The sequence below is a fragment of the Populus trichocarpa genome, chromosome 14 (assembly GCF_000002775.5).
Source record: "Populus trichocarpa isolate Nisqually-1 chromosome 14, P.trichocarpa_v4.1, whole genome shotgun sequence".
NCBI lineage: Eukaryota > Viridiplantae > Streptophyta > Magnoliopsida > Malpighiales > Salicaceae > Populus > Populus trichocarpa.
The window spans coordinates 16,904,363-16,921,797 of record NC_037298.2 but is presented as its reverse complement, the minus strand read 5'-3'; the positions used below and the strand labels follow the sequence as shown (position 1 = coordinate 16,921,797).

General features: G+C 35.6%; 2 protein-coding genes across 4 annotated transcripts; one reads left to right on the top strand and one right to left on the bottom strand.

Annotated features, from left to right (window-relative positions):
• Positions 1 to 7,521: 7,521 nt before the first annotated feature.
• LOC7455693 (probable inactive histone-lysine N-methyltransferase SUVR2) lies at positions 7,522 to 13,678 on the top strand. 3 transcript variants are annotated; one of them, XM_024584816.2, is made up of 11 exons: positions 7,522 to 8,003; positions 8,613 to 8,809; positions 8,891 to 8,917; positions 9,011 to 9,617; positions 9,843 to 10,045; positions 10,256 to 11,068; positions 11,632 to 11,906; positions 12,158 to 12,224; positions 12,323 to 12,373; positions 12,755 to 12,851; positions 13,332 to 13,678. In XM_024584816.2, exons 2-11 carry the CDS (start codon positions 8,627 to 8,629, stop codon positions 13,352 to 13,354), a joined length of 2,346 nt encoding a protein of 781 aa, XP_024440584.2. In that variant the 5' UTR covers positions 7,522 to 8,003; positions 8,613 to 8,626; the 3' UTR covers positions 13,355 to 13,678. The 3 variants fall into 3 exon arrangements, with proteins under 3 accessions (XP_024440584.2, XP_002321292.4, XP_024440583.2); XM_002321256.4 differs by having other exon boundaries at positions 9,843 to 11,068; XM_024584815.2 differs by having other exon boundaries at positions 7,522 to 8,295; positions 9,843 to 11,068.
• An 840-nt stretch (positions 13,679 to 14,518) lies between these two features.
• On the bottom strand, positions 14,519 to 16,523 carry LOC7463434 (uncharacterized). Its single transcript, XM_002320569.4, has 3 exons — positions 15,474 to 16,523; positions 15,128 to 15,377; positions 14,519 to 15,006 (listed from the first exon to the last, which is right to left on the bottom strand). Exons 1-3 carry the CDS (start codon positions 16,310 to 16,312, stop codon positions 14,815 to 14,817), a joined length of 1,281 nt encoding a protein of 426 aa, XP_002320605.4. The 5' UTR covers positions 16,313 to 16,523; the 3' UTR covers positions 14,519 to 14,814.
• Between the last annotated feature and the right edge of the window lie 912 nt (positions 16,524 to 17,435).

Genomic DNA, 17,435 nt, shown 5'->3' with positions numbered 1-17,435 from the left:
TGTTAATTTGTGAATGAGAGAAAGAAATGTGAAAGTTGTTCACTTTGAAGTGGTTGGTTATTATACCACGGAAAAGAATGGTGCAATGATTCCTTGCAAAAGTTTGGGAGGAAAAAGAAGAAGAAAGCTAACATGTGAACAAAAAAAGCATGGAGTGGTAGTGGCATCAAATAAATTATTACAAATACAACATGTATCATTTTCTTATTATAACAAAAGTTAAATGGTGTGGGGAAATCATTGTAGATCAAGAGACATTTCATTGTGGATTGTAATAGTACTTTCACTTTTAATTTCTCATCTTATCTTTTAGCGAGACGTTTCTTTGGTTGTTTGAGTTTTTTTTTTGTTTTTGTTTTTCTCTATCTCCTGACAACTAAAATGCACGATTATCCTTCTTTTTTTTTTGTTCATCAAATTAGGCATGTTTGCCATACCCAAGTACTTTGGGTTTGGCATGGCCGCTAGACCCAAGAGCCTATAAAAATAAATTTAAAAATTTAAAAATAATAATTAAGATTTCTGTTTAAGATGCTTCAAGGATAGTTTAAATATTTTTTTATAAAAAACTAAAAAAAACAATAATTAGAATTTCTATTTATGATACTTCAAGGATAGTTTAAATATTTTTTTATAAAAAAAATTATAAAAAATTAATTAGGATTTCTATTTAGAATACTTCAAGGATAGTTTAATTTGTTTTATAAAAAAAATAAAACAAATTGTAAAAATAATTAATTAGAATTTTTGTTTTGATACTTCAAGTTTAAATGTTTTTTTATAAAAAAAATAAAAAAATTAATTAGGATTTCAGTTTAAAATATTTTAAGGATAGTTTAAATTTTTTTATAAAAAATAAAAGAACATTATAAAAAATTAATTAAGATTTTTGTTTAGGATAGTTTAATGATAGTTTAATTTTTTTATATAAAAATATTGTAAAAGAAATTAATTAAGATTTATGTTTAAGATATTTTAAGGATAGTTTAAATATATATTTTTTTCAAGGCTCTTGAGTCTGGCATGGTTGTCAGATCCAAGGGGCTTAAAACATTCTCTATACTCGTAATATTTTTTTAATATTATTTGAAGAAAAAAAATATTGACTTACTGCGAAGTGCGGGTCAATAAACTAGTAATTTATAGAATGCTTCATCCATTTACACTGTATGCAAACTTAGCTCGTATTTGGAAGTGCGGTAGCTTCCATTTTTTATGATTTTTAAAAGTATGTTTGCCTTGAAAAAACATTAAATTGATATATTTTGTTTTCTAGTGTTTTTCAATTATTTAGATGTCAAAAATAATAAAAAATTAAAAAAATTATTTTGTTGTGTTTTCTAAAAAAAATGTTTTTAAAAATAATTATACATCATAATACCAAACACGTATTTTTAATATCGGTATTTAAAAAATGGTGGATTAGAGACCCATTCCACATAGGGGAAAAAACTAATAGCAAAGAAAAGCTTGAATATGGTAGGCTTAAACCAACCAAAAGATCCTCAGCTATGAAATCTAGAAGTTGGAACCAGAGAATCAAAGAACAAAACAAGTGACCAACCTTAAGCTCTAAGGAAACAGTGAACCAGCAAAAAAAACAAAAGAAAAAAAAAGAAAGCAGAAACACCAAGCTAGTCTACTGTAAATCACCAAAAAGAAGATCCTTGTCTTATCGGGTAACACCTAACCGTTCTAACATCAATAAAAAAATTTAATATCCGAAATACGTCTTACGTATAAGGTCGTAACCCTAGAAATTAAAAGAAAAAAAGAAAATAATTTCTTTTGGAATTTTTGAAATATTGACCAGTTCTCGTTATTTTAATAAACTGGTTATTAAAGTCAAAATGCATGCTAAAACCCTTTTTTTAAGATACGATATGATTTTTTTTATTTGTTTTTAGAGAGACATGGCCGTATGTATGAAAACAAAAAAATAAATTTATTTTTATTTATTTATTATTATTATTATTATTATTTTACAAAAACCAAGTATTTAATACCGAATTTGTATCTTTACAGTATAAAAATACAAACCAATATTGATCAAAAAGCAGTAAAATATTTGCAGAAAATGACAGATTTTTTTAAAAGAATTTTGTTTGAAGAAATTTTTTTATTTTCGGGTTGGGCCCAACCCGGCCCATGTGGCTGGGCTGGACCCAGCCACCCGTGCATGGTCACTGGCCAAGCCAGTGACCCAAACAAAACATGCACGCGTAAAATTTTACGCATGCATGGAACAGTGCAAAGGTAATTATATTACCTTCGCATTGTTCATGCTCGTTTTTGCAGACATCAAAAACGAGCCCCTGTTTCAAGCACAGAAATTAACAAAGAGAATAGGATTACCTGGAATGGAGGCGTTGACGGTGCTGGTAGCTCACGGTGGTGTTGGTGTCACAGCAACCGGCTGTGGTGGCAGACGTTGGTCCTCCTTCTTCTTTCCTCTGCTTCGGTGTGCTATCTTTTTCCCCTGTTTTTTCGTTCTCCCATATAAATAGTGTTCTTGTCTCTCTGCAACGGCTTCGTGGAGGTGTTGGTGGCGGCGGCCTGGGGAGCTGATTCTGGCCGGTCGACAGTTCTTCTTCCTCTCCTCTACTTGTTTCCCTTCTTTTGCTCTCTGTTTTGTTTTTTTTTTTTTGCTATGGCGGTGCTGCTGGTAGCTCACGGTGCTAGGGGCGTTTCCAGCGACGGAGAGAAAGATACCAGAGAGATATTATAGTGTCTATCTTCTTCTCTGTCTATCTTCTCCTCCTCCCTGTCTCGTCTCCCCTCTGTTCAGCTTCCCCCTCCTTTTGTTCTCTCCTCCTCTCTGTCTCGTCTTTTTTTCTGTTTTTCCCTTTCTGTTTTCTTACTTTCCTCTATCGTTCTCCCCCCCCTTCAGTGCAGTACATCCTCTGGCTTTTATAGCCAGAGGATGAAAGCGTTTTCCCTTTGTTGTTGCAGGGATGGAGTAACGGCCGGCGTGCGTCATGGTAGCCGTGAAACATGCCCCCCTTGATTGAAGCAAATCGCGCCTTCGTCGCTGCAAACTTTTCTCGGCCAACTCACGTAACGTAAAGAAGACAGTAAACATTGTTGAATAAAACGACACCGTTTTGCAACTTTAAATGATATTTTCGATTTGGTCCTTGGATGTTAATGCAATTTTGTAATCAAGCCCCCGGATGAATTGTAATTGGATCCCTTGATCTTATCGCTTTTCTGGTTTGGTCCTTGGTTTCGGATTGTTTCAATTAAGTCTCTAATTGGCCATCAAACTTCAATAATTATGCAATTGAGCCCCTGCTTTGACCAAATCAACTCTTCAAAATTATAATTGGACCCCAGAACTTTAATTTCTTCCAATAAAGCCTAAATTGACTTAAAAAATCAATTTTATTGCAATCAAACCCTCCATAAATTCAATTAAATCTTGGATAAAATTTAATTGAGTCCATTAACATTTGATTTTGGACTTTTCTTCCTCAAATTTGAATTTTTCTTATCAACAGGGCTCTCACTGTCAAATTTCAACCTTTTGCATTTTTGAATCTCCTCAACCAATTTTGGCATTTTTTCGGCATTTCAGCATCCTTTTCTCGCTCCTATTATTTTTTGGATTTCTTCTGAATATTTTTTTGATATTGTTTTTGTATTTTCTCATATTTTTTGTGGGAACCCAAAAATGGGTAACAACAGTTCTTATTCAATAAACAAAGCTTGTAAATTATTGTCAAAGCCTTTTAACTCTTCTAGTCAAAGCTTTAACCAACTGAAATCACCAACCAATCCACTTGGAACTCAATCAAATACCAATTAAAAAGGAATAAAAGAAAGAAAGAAAGAAATGGAATCAGGGTAGCTAGTCGAATATCACCTGAGATATAACGTACGTTCCTCATGATATGCAACAACCTTAGAAGCAACTACAATGAAAAACAAAAATAAGTAAATCAAATACGAAGACGAACCCTTTAAGTTATTGTCTTGGTTGTTGACGCTGACACTATAAATTAAGAATTATTTTATTTTTTATTAAGGATATAATAGTATTTTCATTTTCCTTTCAGTTCCCTTTGTTTAGCCTATATATAGTCTCTTTGTATTTAGGTTAAACTTATTCCTTTTAATTATTTGACTATATCATGCAGTATCAATGAAACCCTAACTTTCTCCTTTCTTAATTCTTTTTTTTCTTTTTTTAGAGTGATCGTACAATTTTAAAAGGGTATTTGTTCAGTTTTTGCAATTTGGTATTTTGTTTTCCTTTCTTGTGCATTCTGTTTTCTTTGTTTGTTGATTATGATTACTAAAAGAGACGATTCACTTCAGTCTGTGAGTGTGAGGTTGGATGAAAATAATTATTCAACGAGTGTAGTTTATGTAAGCAGAAATATCATTAGAAGGCTCGATGTCCTAAGTTGAGACAGCAGAATCAATCGCTGCAACAATCTCAAGCTTGAAAGACTGGCAACCAATTACAATCTAATGTTCATAGACAACCTCAGGGTTACAAACCATCACATTCTTGTCTAGGTCATGTTTCGTCTTCTCATTTGAAATTTTTAGCATCCACAGAAGCTTTAGGAAATTTATGAACTTATGATATTTCTGATTATAGTGGATGTAAACTAACAAAATTTCCTTCTTTACCTTTTAATCGAATTATTCATGTCTCTTCTGCTCTATTTGATTTGACTCATTTTGATGTATAGGGACCTTCTCCTATTGCCATAAAAAAGGGTCTCGATATTATGTTTTTTTTATAGATAATCATACTCGTTATTATTGGATTTATTTAATGAAACATCGTTCAAAATTCTTTGAGATATATACAGCCTTTTATGCTCTTGTCAAAACTCAACATTTTGTTGTTATGAAATGTTTTAGGTGTGATTTGGGTGGAGAATACACCTCTAATAAATTTTGTGAGTTGCTTGCCCTAGATAGAGCTATTCACCAAACTTTATGTAAAGATACTCCTGAGCAAAATGACGTTGCTGAAATAAAACATAGGCACATTGTTAAAACTACTCGTTCTCTCTTGTTGTCTACTTCTGTTCCTAGTATGTTTTGGGGTGAAACGGTTCTTACTGCTGTAGGTTTAATTAATACAATTTCATCTTCTCATATTTCAGGTTTTTCTCCTTTTGAAAAGTTGTATGAGTATGCCCCTAATTATTTTTTCTTTAGAGTTTTTGGTTGTACTTGTTTCGTTCTTCGTCCTCATATAGAACGCATCAAGGTGTCCTCTTGATCTACTATTTATGTCTTTCTTGGTTATAGTGGTGGTAAAAAGGGGTATCGTTGTTTTGATCCAATAACTCATAAACTTTATATGTCTTGTCATGTTGTGTTTCTCGAGCATATACCTTTCTTTTCTATTTCATCTACTACTCATAGCTTGATTAGATCTGATCTTATTTGTATAGATTCATTTTCTGAGGATTCTGATAGTTTATCATCTCAAGTTCCTAGTACTTCAAATCCCCTTTCTCATGTTCTTCCCTTGTTACCTTTATATTCTACTCGACCAATTTGTACTAATCATTATGCAAGTACTGACACTTTACTCTCCGGTACACCTGAAGCTCTCTTTTCTTCTATGGTCCTTCAAGCTTTGTCTGAGATTGTGGATCCACCTCTACGTTAATACATATGTATTCGTAAGTCCATAAAGTTACTAGATTTTTTCTATTGTTATTATTCTTCATCTTTTACTTCATTTTTAGCTTTTATTCATTATCTCTCTGAGCCATCTTCCTATAAAAAGATAATTCTTGATCCTTTTTGGCAGCGAACTATAGATGAGGAACTTTCAGCTTTGCATAAGATAGATACTTGGGATTTGATTCCTCTACCTCCTAGTAAGAGTGTTGTTGGTTGTCGTTGAGTGTATAAAATCAAGATTAATTCTGATGTATGTATTGAGCGATACAAAGCTAGGTTGGTTGCAAAAGGATATTCTCAATAGTATGGTATGAATTATGAGGATACATTTGCTCCTGTTGCAAAAATGGCTACTATCCGTACTCTTATTGTAGTAACTTTGATTCATTAGTGTCATATCTTTCAACTTGATGTTTAAAATACCTTCTTGAATAGAGATCTTTATATGGCGCCTCCTTCTAGTGTTTCATATAACTCTAAGTATGTTTGCAAGCTCAAGAAAGCATTACATGGTCTCAAGTAAGCACTTTGTGCTTGGTTTGAGAAATTTTCTATTGTGATCTCTTCCCTTGAATTTGTTTCTAGTAATCATACTTTTGCTCTTTTTGTTAAGTGCACTAATACAAGTCGTATCATTCTGTCTTTATATATTGATGACATGATTATTATTCGTGATGATATTGATGATATTTCAATTTTGAAGACAGAGACAGTTTGAAATGAAGGATATGAGTTCTCTACAATATTTCTAAGGTATTGAGGTAGTCTACTCACTCAGAGGTTATCTTCTTTCTCTATCAAAATATGTTGTATATATTCTTGAGTGGGTTAGACTTACTGATAATAAGATTGCAGATACTCTTATTGAGGTTAACGCAAATTATTCTTCTTTTGATGGTTTACTTTTGTCATATCCTATTTTATACCGTACTATTGTTGGGAGCTTGGTATATTTCACTATTACTCATCCAGATATTGCATATGTTGTTCATATTGTTAGTTAGTTTGTTGCTTCTCCTACTATTGTTCATTATGTAGATGTTCTTTATATTTTGCGATATGTTCGGGATACAGTCTTTCAGAGTCATTTACTTCCATCCACCTTTTTCTTGGAGCTACGTGTATACTCTGAAACTAATCATGACAGTGATCCTACAGATCGCAAGTCTGTTACTGGTTTTTGTATTTTTTGGGTGATTCTCTTATTTCTTAGAATAGTAAGAAATAATCTAATGTTTCTCAATCTTCAACGAAACAGAATATCGTGCTATGACATCAACTACCAAAAAGATTGTTTGGTTACACTTGTTACTTGTAGACATGGGGGTTTCTTTTTCTCATCCCACTTCTATGTATTGTGACAACCAGAGTTCTATTCAAATTGCTCACAACTTGGTTTTTTATGAAAAAACTAAGCACGGTGAGATCGATTGTCATCTTACTCACCATCATCTCAAGCATGACTCCATTACTTTGCTCTTTATTCCTTTTTTTTTGCAGATTTCTTTACCAATTCGCATTCTATTTCCCGCATTTGTTTTCTAGTTGGCAAGCTTTTAATGGTTGTAACTGCCGCATCGTGAGTTTGAGAATAAATGTTAAGAAATATAAGGTTATTTTATTTTATTGTTTTATTAAAGGTAAAATAGTCTTTTTATTTTTTAATTTTCTTTGTTTGGGCTATCTGCAGTCTTTTAATTATTTATTTTTGTATTAGAACTCTAATTCTTTTTATTTTTATATTTGTATTTCTTTTTATTTTTTGAAATTGTTTAACCGTTGCTATTGGACACCCTCGTCCACCACCCTTTACTCGCTCCCCCCCTCCCTTCTATTTTCCCTTGCGAAAGAACATGCATTTTAAGCTAGGGGATAACATTCACACAGAACACAGAGAGCAGACCACTTTTCTAGAAAGAAATATACCTTGAAATTCAATGATACCCTTATCCATTAAGAAAAAGAACCCTAAACAACGTCTCCCATGGAGAAAACCACAAAAAATGAAATCATTATTTTATTATGTATTGAAATGAAAACTTGTATATAACCATTTAATAAATTCCTAGATGGCTTAGCTACCAGAGTATCCACAGCTCTTAATCTTTCATGATTTTTGTCCTATGACGATGCTTCAACTTTTTTCCATGCTCTGCCATAAACTCAAGCAACACAGTCGATTTTGAATCGGATTGTCATTTTGTGTCCCCAAATCCACCACAATCTGAAGCTATTTATATCATATGATGTTGGGATATATATGAAGCAGATTAGAAATGCTGAATTCGACGCATCAATCAAATCAAGGTTGATCAACCGCCTTTTCTTCATCGGAGGAGAGCTAGGTGAGCTCCTTCTTCAGCACGTGAAAACCCTTCTCTCCTGTTTTCATCACCTGTGAAAATAACGAGGCAGAGCATGAATTAGCCCAGGCCAAAGAGCCCTACCTTCTAGTACAATTACCCTTCGTTTGTATAACACGCGCTCTTCAAGTAAAACAATCTTAAAAAAAGGCGGGGGGGCTTTTACACTCTCTTTCCATTCAAACCAAAGCTCTCTTTTTGATGAAAAAAAGTCACTAATCTCTCTCTCCTAACGAGTTAGGGTTTTTTTTTTTTTGCTTGAAATTATAATCAGGTACATTGCTATTTCCTTCTCGATTCTTTCTCTTTCTTTAATCATCTTGTTTGGTTTCGTTTTGATTATTGTTTGAGAAATCCTTGAATTTAGGGTTCTGTGGTTTTGATACTAAATCAGCTCTTGCATGTGCATGTGATGAGTTTTGATTTTGAATTAAGAGAAAAACCTAATTAGAAATGTAATTATTGAGTTTCAATTAAAATCCAAAACGGTTGTTGTTTCAATGCTAAGATCCTGAAGAATGCCTTTTTTTTTTTTTTTTGAAGAGTTGGCTCTCTTGCTGGTTTTGATTCCTTTTTAACTTGCAAGTGCAGGTATTTGACTGTCGATGCCGACTAATCCGAGAGTTGTGAAAGCCTTTAGGGCTATGAAGGCGCTTGGAATAAGCGAAAAGCAAGTTAAACCTGTGTTGAAAAAGATGCTAAAACTGTATGAGAAAAATTGGGAGCTAATTGAAGAGGAAAATTATAGAGCTCTTGCGGATGCCATTTTTGACGAGGAGGAGTCTAAGGTGCACTTCTTTTAGTTATTGCCTTTTCTTTTTAACTCTTTTGAAGGCTTTCTAAACGTTTTTGCTTGATATCTGTCTCAGGTTCCTGACGAGAATGATGATGCTACTGTAAGTGATTCATTTCTTTTGATGGTAATGTTGTGTATGTTTTCCTGCCTGCCTATATCTTCTGACATGCCTCTTGGCTATTTTGACTTGCAGGAGGGAACTTTTGAGGAAAAAACTCGGATTTCTAATGAACCTGAGCGGCCGTTCAAACGGTTGCGTAGAGGCCAAGATGGGCAAGGTTCCTCCCCGCCTAACAACAGCGACCTAGTGTTGGCTGGAAGTCCTTCAAGAAAGCCTAAAGTGCAGGGGAAAGTACTACCTGTTGCGAAATCCCAGCAGCAGTCTCTGGAAACGAGAAATTCACAACCCAGGCCTATTTCACTTCAGAATCCTGCTGGAAACATGAGCTCACAAACTGTTTCTCCTGGTTGTTTGGCGGTGCAGGAACACTCTAGTCAGTCTGATTTATCTGATATGGATGGAACATTGTTGTCTGATTCACTTTTGTCATGGAAGCAGCGATCATACAAGGGAAAAGAACCTTTATTACCTGCGGCTGCTCCACAAGAGAAAAGACCTACTTTAAAAGGATCATCGCAAGCAGTGCACTTCAAAGACCCCGTAGTTCAGCCAAGCGCTTTTCTCTCACCCAAACAAAAAGTGCCTCATTCTCGTGCTCTGATCAAGCCTAAAGACGAGCCATTTACTGGTGACATGCCTTTTGAAGACGCTATGCAATCTATTGCAATTATCCGACCAGGTAAATTATTCCACTCATGGGGACCAGGGAATTGAAGAGTACTGTTTGTAAACATGAATGATATATCTGTTTTTTCCCCCAAGTATTTAATTTGAATGTCAAAACTGCAATTTGTGTCTTTCTTATTGGTTGATTTTGTTTTTTCTTGTGTAAAGGATTTGAATGTCGACATGGCAATTAGTGCTATTCTTTTTGGGCTGATTTTGGTTTCTTCAACCTTCACAGATTCTGCAAGCAAAGAACAATCTCTTATTCAAAGAGTTTCTTCACGCAAACAGCATCATCAAGAACCTCCAGCATCCCAATTTTTAGCTGGAGAAGATAACGTTCCAGTTTCATCAAGTCCGGCAAGAGATAGCTGTGAACTTGCAACCATTCCAGAAGACTCTCCGGCTAGCTTAGAGATTGCCACCTCAGCACTGGGAGAGGTGAAGATTTCTCTGAGCTGCAACTCTATGCTTGGAAGACCAGATTTTCATATGCCTAGTCAAGATGAACTTCTGCAATCAATGCAGGATAAATGTCTCCGATCTTACAAAATCCTTGACCCAAACTTTTCTGTCATGCAAATGCTGAAAGATATGTGTGAATGCTTCTTGGATTTGGCAACTGATTCCTCTCATGAACATGAATCGCAGGAAAGGATTTTGAATGTAACACCAGCTCTTGATCTATTGAAGAAATCTGTTGGTGTTGGTGGCATTAAAGAAAATAACCATGTACCAGCCTATGTTGCAAGGGTATCAGTTGATGCTCGTCACTTTGATGAGGTGGCTGCTTTTCAAATTCCAAGACCACTACAGCCTCCGAATGTTTTGGAGGTTGTGCAGGTGAGTGAAGAGGCTATTGAAAATGGCTGTTCTGGAAGTGGCAAAGTAAATGAATTTAGAGATGCTGAGTTTGGTAGTTTGATTGTGGTTCCACAGAGTCAACTGACTCCTGATGAGTTTAGGTCCCTTCATTATCGTACTGACATCACTAAGGGAGAAGAAATGGTTGAGATTCCATGGTTGAATGAAGTAAACAGCGAGTTTCCTCCATTTTTTAACTACATACCCCGGAATCTGATTTTTCAGAATGCTTATGTCAACTTCACTCTCTCTCAAATTAGGGCTGAAAATTGCTGCTTGGCTTGTATTGGTAATTGTTTGTTGTCATCTACACCTTGTGTTTGCTCCAGTGACACTGAGCATGGTTTTGCATACACTTTAGAAGGCCTTGTCAAGGAGGATTTCTTAGAAGATTGTATCTCTCTGACTCGGGATCCTCAGCGACAATGCCTTTCTTATTGTAGAGATTGCCCACTGGAAAGATCAAAAAACGATGAGATATTGGAACCATGCAAGGGTCACGTGAAGAGAAAATATATAGAAGAATGTTGGAGCAAATGTGGGTGCCACAAACAATGTGGAAACAGAGTCGTGCAGCGAGGTATAAGGTGCAAGTTGCAGGTAAAATTTTATTCAATAGAATTCAATTATCAAAATTAGTTAAATATTAAAAGTGGAAAAAAAAAAGGCATTAAATTTTTATTTATAAAATAATTCCCAATAGAAATCCTCAAATACACAGAAATTGAGAAGCGGTAATAATTATTTGGTTAGTTTTAGAAAATAAATGAACAATACAAGCTAAATATGGAAGGACAATAAAGGTTAGTGTTAAAAAGACAAAGTTAATATGGAAGTTAGTGAAGGTTAACACAAAACAGTTTAACTATTAGCTACGTAGTTACATTAGTGTGTTTTTTTTTTTGTTTTAAAAAAGAAACAAAGAATACTTCTAAATATGGAAGTGCAATAGAGGTTATAAACTTTAACATAAATAAATAAAGGGTATGAAATTCTTATTTTAAGAAATATAGTAAATTTTAGTCAAATCAAATGCTTGGACTTATTTTGGATTGTCGTTCTTTATATAAGAAATATAATCACACAAGTTGTTCCTTAAGTATTCTGATGTCCCCTTCTTTCTTCACGATTTTTTCTCATTGCTAATTCTTTTTGTGCATCAGGTTTTCTTTACCCCTGAAGGGAAGGGGTGGGGTCTCAGAACTCTAGAAATACTACCAAAAGGTACATTTGTATGCGAGTATGTAGGGGAGATACTAACCAACAAAGAGTTGTATGAGAGGAAGATGCAAAGGACAAGTAGCAGCAAGACTGAGAAGCATGCCTATCCAGTTCTACTTGATGCGGATTGGTGCATGAAAGGAGTTGTAAAGGATGAAGAAGCTCTGTGTTTGGATGCGACATTTTATGGAAATATTGCTAGGTTTATCAATCACAGGTAAGTCTATTTATCTGATGCATATTTGATTTGATGAGTTGATCTCCTATGGAAATCGTTTCTGTTTTCTCTTTTTGAACTTTTCAGTTGGTTTTCCTTATTTCACATGAACTGGAAAAGGACTTGATTTCAATCTGAAAAAGAATAGAGAAAAGGAGGACATGAAATTTCTGCCATACATAAGAAACCTTTCTTGTGGCAGCAATCAGTGAGTTGATGCATTCTGATACAAGTTCTTTTGTTCTTGTTAGATGTCTTGATGCAAATATGATTGAAATCCCCGTGAAGATTGAGACCCCTGATCATCATTATTATCATGTATGGATACTTCATTTGGAGTCTTATTATCATGCCTTTATTGAATATACTAGTTTATATTCTCAAAGTACAATGTCACTTTGGATCAATTTTTTCAGCTTGCTTTCTTCACAACAAGAGGAGTGAATGCCTTAGAAGAGTTAACATGGGTGAGCAATGTTACTTTAGTTGTCCATTAATTTTTCACGATTCTGCTTAGCTGTTACATAAACGTTGTTGCTTTGATACTATCATGTATGTTAAGTCACAGGTGGAAGTAGATTCTATCATGTATGTTAAGTTATATTGTGTTGTGAGTTGTGACAGAAAAATGATGTCAGATCTTTTACTGCTGTTGAAATTACGAAGATAGTACATCTAAATTAAGTGACCAGGAGCTATAAATTTATTGTAGCTAGGACATATGGATTTGGAAATTACATACATACACTAGTTTCTGTTACTTGTCCCTTGCTCTTCAATTTTAAAATTTATATCACATGTGCAATCATTCTATACTCTTTAAGAATTGATGGCTGATGTGGCTACAGGATTATGGGATTGATTTTGATGATACTGATCAACCTGTGGAGGTATTCCCATGCCGATGTGGCAGTAAGTTCTGCAGGAACATGAAACGTTCAAATAGTAAGTTTATTCTAAATCTTAACGAGGCATGGGGTTGAGCAACTTGGAAATTTGGCCCATTTACATTTCAATGATATAAAGATTCAATATGTGTATGATGCCCTGTTGATGCCTACAAAACTTTCCTTGGATGCTGTAGAGTTTGCTAGGTTTAAGATCCAAAACCTATGGTTTTCAGGTCTCGAGGATAGCCTAGTAATACCAAACTTTATTCGCACCAGTGATAGGTCATATAGCTTTGAGCTGGCAATTAATTTTGATTTAGATTGGGAATGCAGGGATTTTTAAAAACCCATCTTTGTTCATCAATCAAATATGGTGCTTTGCATTGGAGATTTCCTAGGGATGTATTCGAATGATATTCAACAGGATGGGATTTGGGGAGTGACTTGGTTGTTCTTGGGATGCTCTGTTGCTTGCAACATTTTGTTCTCGTGGACTTCATTTTCCTTCTAATGATCACCTTTTGCTCTGGTGCAGGATCTAATTCAGCAGCAAGATGATCAGATGTGCAGATTATGAGACTGCCTCATTCTTCCACAATCCCATCCATGACGAGAGAAGAAAGATTTTGAAGTGGATTTGCTCAGTTTTTCTTGGTCCTGCTGGCAATCTTGTCAAAGTCATATGGTGTTATTTTGTCAAGCCGGATGGTTAATTGGCAGTGGGTCGTGCACGGCCCTAAAAATGTGTTTATGATGTATTGATTGCATAATCTACCATCCCAGTATTGAATTTTGCGTCTAAATCTGGGATTTTGTGCTGCAGCTTGGCAACAACTGGGTCATGTATGTCTTTGTTTATTGTACAGGATTTTGGCTTTGTGATCTGCCCTAGTTCTGAGTCCTCCATCATATCAGGCACTAGCCATTTTTATCCGCTTTTGATTGCTCCCCATTGAAGTTGGGCGTCATGGTTTGGCCACAGGCTGCTATTTGCTGGAGAGAGAGATTCCATACAAGTGCAACGCAGTATGGCTTGTTTTTGCACAAGCTGCTGCTATGCGCTAATCCTATGCTAGGCACCATCCACGACCTAATATGGAGATGCCCCTATGAGTGCTTGGAAACCAATGATCAATTCGTTTGAGATGGCAACATGATGGCATTGAAAGTACAAAGAGGAGATCGCCGTGTGATTTCCTAGCAGATTATTAGCAAGCAGTTGAAAACCTTAAAAAGGTCATCCTCTGAAATGTATCCTAGCATTCTTTGACCATGCAAGGAAGCCCTTTGAACTATTTAGCCAAGAACATGCCGGGATTCTATGGAGCAATTGTTGCCGTCCTGTTTCCAGCTCGAAATCAATGGTAAGGATGTGAAGAATGGCCTTCTTCTTTTAAGCTCTGGTTGCAAAGAACAACAGGTACATTTCGTCAAGATAATGCAAAAACAGAATTCAATTCTCTGCTGGACAACTTGCATCTAGCATGGCTGGACTCATGCAACCTCTAGGGTATGTTTTAGGGATTAAACATACAGTTATCTTCTCAACACAGGGCATTGGGGGCATTAAAATTCTGAAAGCAGCATGCTGTGCGAGCAGATTTTATCGTCCGTCTTTGAATGTCCGAATGAGGCATCCATGCGATTCAGGAGCATTCACCTCATATGTCAGCCATACACAGGGTTGAAATTAATCTTGCATCACAATCTTAGACAGTCACGTTCGTCATTAAATAAAGCATCATCCACTTGCATATGAAGATAAGGAAACAACAGTGTGTGACATTGTCTGCACGGCAATTCTGATGCTACATTTTGGCGAACCATCCCGTGCTCTCCATGACAAAAATCTTGTATCTAGCATCAGGAAGAAACCACAACTGATCACATCATCATACATCAATCTCCTTAAGAGGGCGTTTTGCAGTCCTCCAATTTCCTTCTGATATCTTCAATAATCCTGTTTGGTAGTTCTCCTTTCCACCTTTTGCTATTTTATCTCCGATCCTCTCATATACTCAGTGATCCTGTTTGGTAGTTTTGTTCGCTAATGACAAAGACTCCCTATTGTGAGGGGTGGAGAGGAGGACATCATGCTCACATCCAGAAGGCATAACAGGACAAATGCTGCCTGGATTCAGTGGGAAGAGTACTTTGTAGTAACCATCCATAATGGCTGAAAAATTGCATGTTTCAGCAACCTTTGGCATCTGTACATGGCACAAACATCAAGCCATTGCAACCATGAAGTGCATGAACCTAAATAGAATAACAAATTGCACAACATTTATCTCCTGACGAGCTTGAAAAACAGAGGATGGATATGCCTACCTGGTAAATGTCACGCATGTAGCCATGAAGATTTGGGTACTCAATCAGCTTCTTCTTTGTGCACTTGAACAGAACATTATACACAATATCAAACCGAATTAGAGTGGTAAACAAGCAAACATCCGCAAGAGTCAAGGTGTCTCCACACAAGTATCGCGAGGTGGTCAGATGATCTTCCACCGCCTCCAGTGTAGTGAATAAACCATTCACTGCACTGTCATATGCATCTTGACTTTGAGCAAACCCACACCTACAATAACAACAAATCATTCATAAATCCATTTTACCTTTACCCACAAAGAATAAAGAAAGGAAAACGTAAAACCCACGAAGATCAAAACCCTGCCTATAAACCCCATTATTGACATTGGGATAAATTAATCCATTCCACTCCCCAATCTTTCCCTTCAATTCCTTTGGTGATAAGTCCAAACCTGGGTTCCGGGCCAACCCGTTAAGACCCGAATTGAAAAACTCGATTATATCATAGCTCTCATTACACCCTACTTCCTTCTTCTCCACATCCCATAACATTGGCACCGTAGCTCTCCCACTGTACCCACCTGACCTCCTTAACCCATACACGCCCTTCAGATTCCGGCACCCATTAGCATTATCCCTACCCGGGACAAGAATATTCCTATCCCTGTTTGAGATAGGAATATCTTTGAATTCCCACGATCCATCTTGACCCGGTCCAGCAATTGAGACAGGGACCGCATCTTCCAGGCCCTTCAACGCCCGAACTATCAATGTCCTGTGCGCCCATGGGCAAGGTAAGCCCACGTAGAGGTGAAGTGTTGTTGAGTTTTGGAGCGTAAATGGAGGGTTCAGGCGGAATTTCGAGGCGGGTCTTGTGTACCTGCCGGAGGAATCAGAGGGAGCGAGCTGGGACATCATGAGTTGCCACGTGGAGTTCCATGTTGTACGGACGGTGGATATTAGGAGTCCTGGTGGCAGTGACTGGCCCCACAATAGGTTTGTTATTGTGGAAAGGATGGTTTTGGGGTTCGGTGATTGTTGATCAGGAGGGGTGGTTTGATTCAGGGATTGTCTTGGGATGACGTGGCATGCGAAGCGGTGGGTTTTTTGGGTGGCTGTGGTGGTGGTGGAGAAAATCGGAAATTGGGAGCTGAAGAGTAATACACCGGACATGATGACTATACAACGTGATAAAATGGTCATTACAGGCCTGTCTCCCGTTTGTTATAATTACAGGCCTTACAGTCATTATCGTTATTGGGTAGGGAGAAAATGGTAACTATACAACAATGTAAGCTTAAACGGTATCGTATTCAGAATAGCTAACAGCTAGGCTGCCCCTCGCCAATATTGAGAGTCCGGCTCCTAAATCATGAAGAGAATTTATTAAATTCATTTAAGTGCCATTTATTGAATGTGAAGATGTATTCTTAAAAATTAAATAATTTACCTGTTTTACGCTACAAGTGAGATTAATTTTTTTAAAAAAAGTTAAAAATGTATTCAATTATTACTAATATATTTTTAAAAAAAGTAATTTAAACTGTTTAAAATTGATTTGATATAACTTATTTAGCTTGGTAACACCAAATGCAACTTGGATAACCAGAAAAAAAATATAATTTGATTTAAAAATTTAAAAATTATATTTTTAAAAAATATATATATTAAAATAACAATATATTGGATCGATCGAGTCAATTTAAGTTAACACGTAAAATTCATGACTCGAGTCATGAGATCATGATCACCTTATATAAAGTAGATAAAAAAAATATATTGAAACTCTCAATCAACTTAATATTGGAGAACGAAGTTGAAAAAAATCAATTAAAATAATAATAAAAAACCTGAGTCAACCAAAGTTAATCTGTCAAATTATGAAGCTTAATTCTCAATTAATTCACATTGAATGATGAAACTGAAAAATAAATCAATTAAAAAATAACAAAAAAAGATTTGAATCAACCTAGTTTAACCCATCAAACCCTTGACTCGGATCATGAGACTTGGATAACTTCATAGAAAAAAATCAAAACAAATTATAAAGTTTAATTTTCAATCAAGTTAAATGATGAAAAATAAAAATGAAAAAACAAATCAATTACATAAAAGAAAAAAAAAATTCAAGTCAGCTAAGTTAACTTTCAAAAGTCGCTACTCGGGTCATAAAATTAAAATAACCTCAAAAAAACAAACTGAAATAAATTATGAAACTTAATTCTCAATAAATTTAATATTAAAAGATAAAATTAAAAAAATATAATGTTTCATATTGACTTTAACGAGGAGGAATTTCCCCTCCTTAATTAATTTATGTTAATAA

Excerpts from the sequence above, each read along its gene's own strand:
- LOC7455693 (XM_002321256.4), top strand. The coding sequence starts at position 8,627 with ATGCCGACTAATCCGAGAGTTGTGAAAGCCTTTAGGGCTATGAAGGCG. Across the intron at positions 8,810-8,890 it reads TTGACGAGGAGGAGTCTAAG|GTTCCTGACGAGAATGATGA; the intron begins GTGCACTTCTTT and ends TATCTGTCTCAG. Across the intron at positions 11,069-11,631 it reads GTATAAGGTGCAAGTTGCAG|GTTTTCTTTACCCCTGAAGG; the intron begins GTAAAATTTTAT and ends TTTGTGCATCAG.
- LOC7463434 (XM_002320569.4), bottom strand. The coding sequence starts at position 16,312 with ATGACCATTTTATCACGTTGTATAGTCATCATGTCCGGTGTATTACTC. Across the intron at positions 15,378-15,473 it reads GTCAATAATGGGGTTTATAG|GTGTGGGTTTGCTCAAAGTC; the intron begins GCAGGGTTTTGA and ends TTGTTATTGTAG. Across the intron at positions 15,007-15,127 it reads ACATGCGTGACATTTACCAG|ATGCCAAAGGTTGCTGAAAC; the intron begins GTAGGCATATCC and ends TGCCATGTACAG.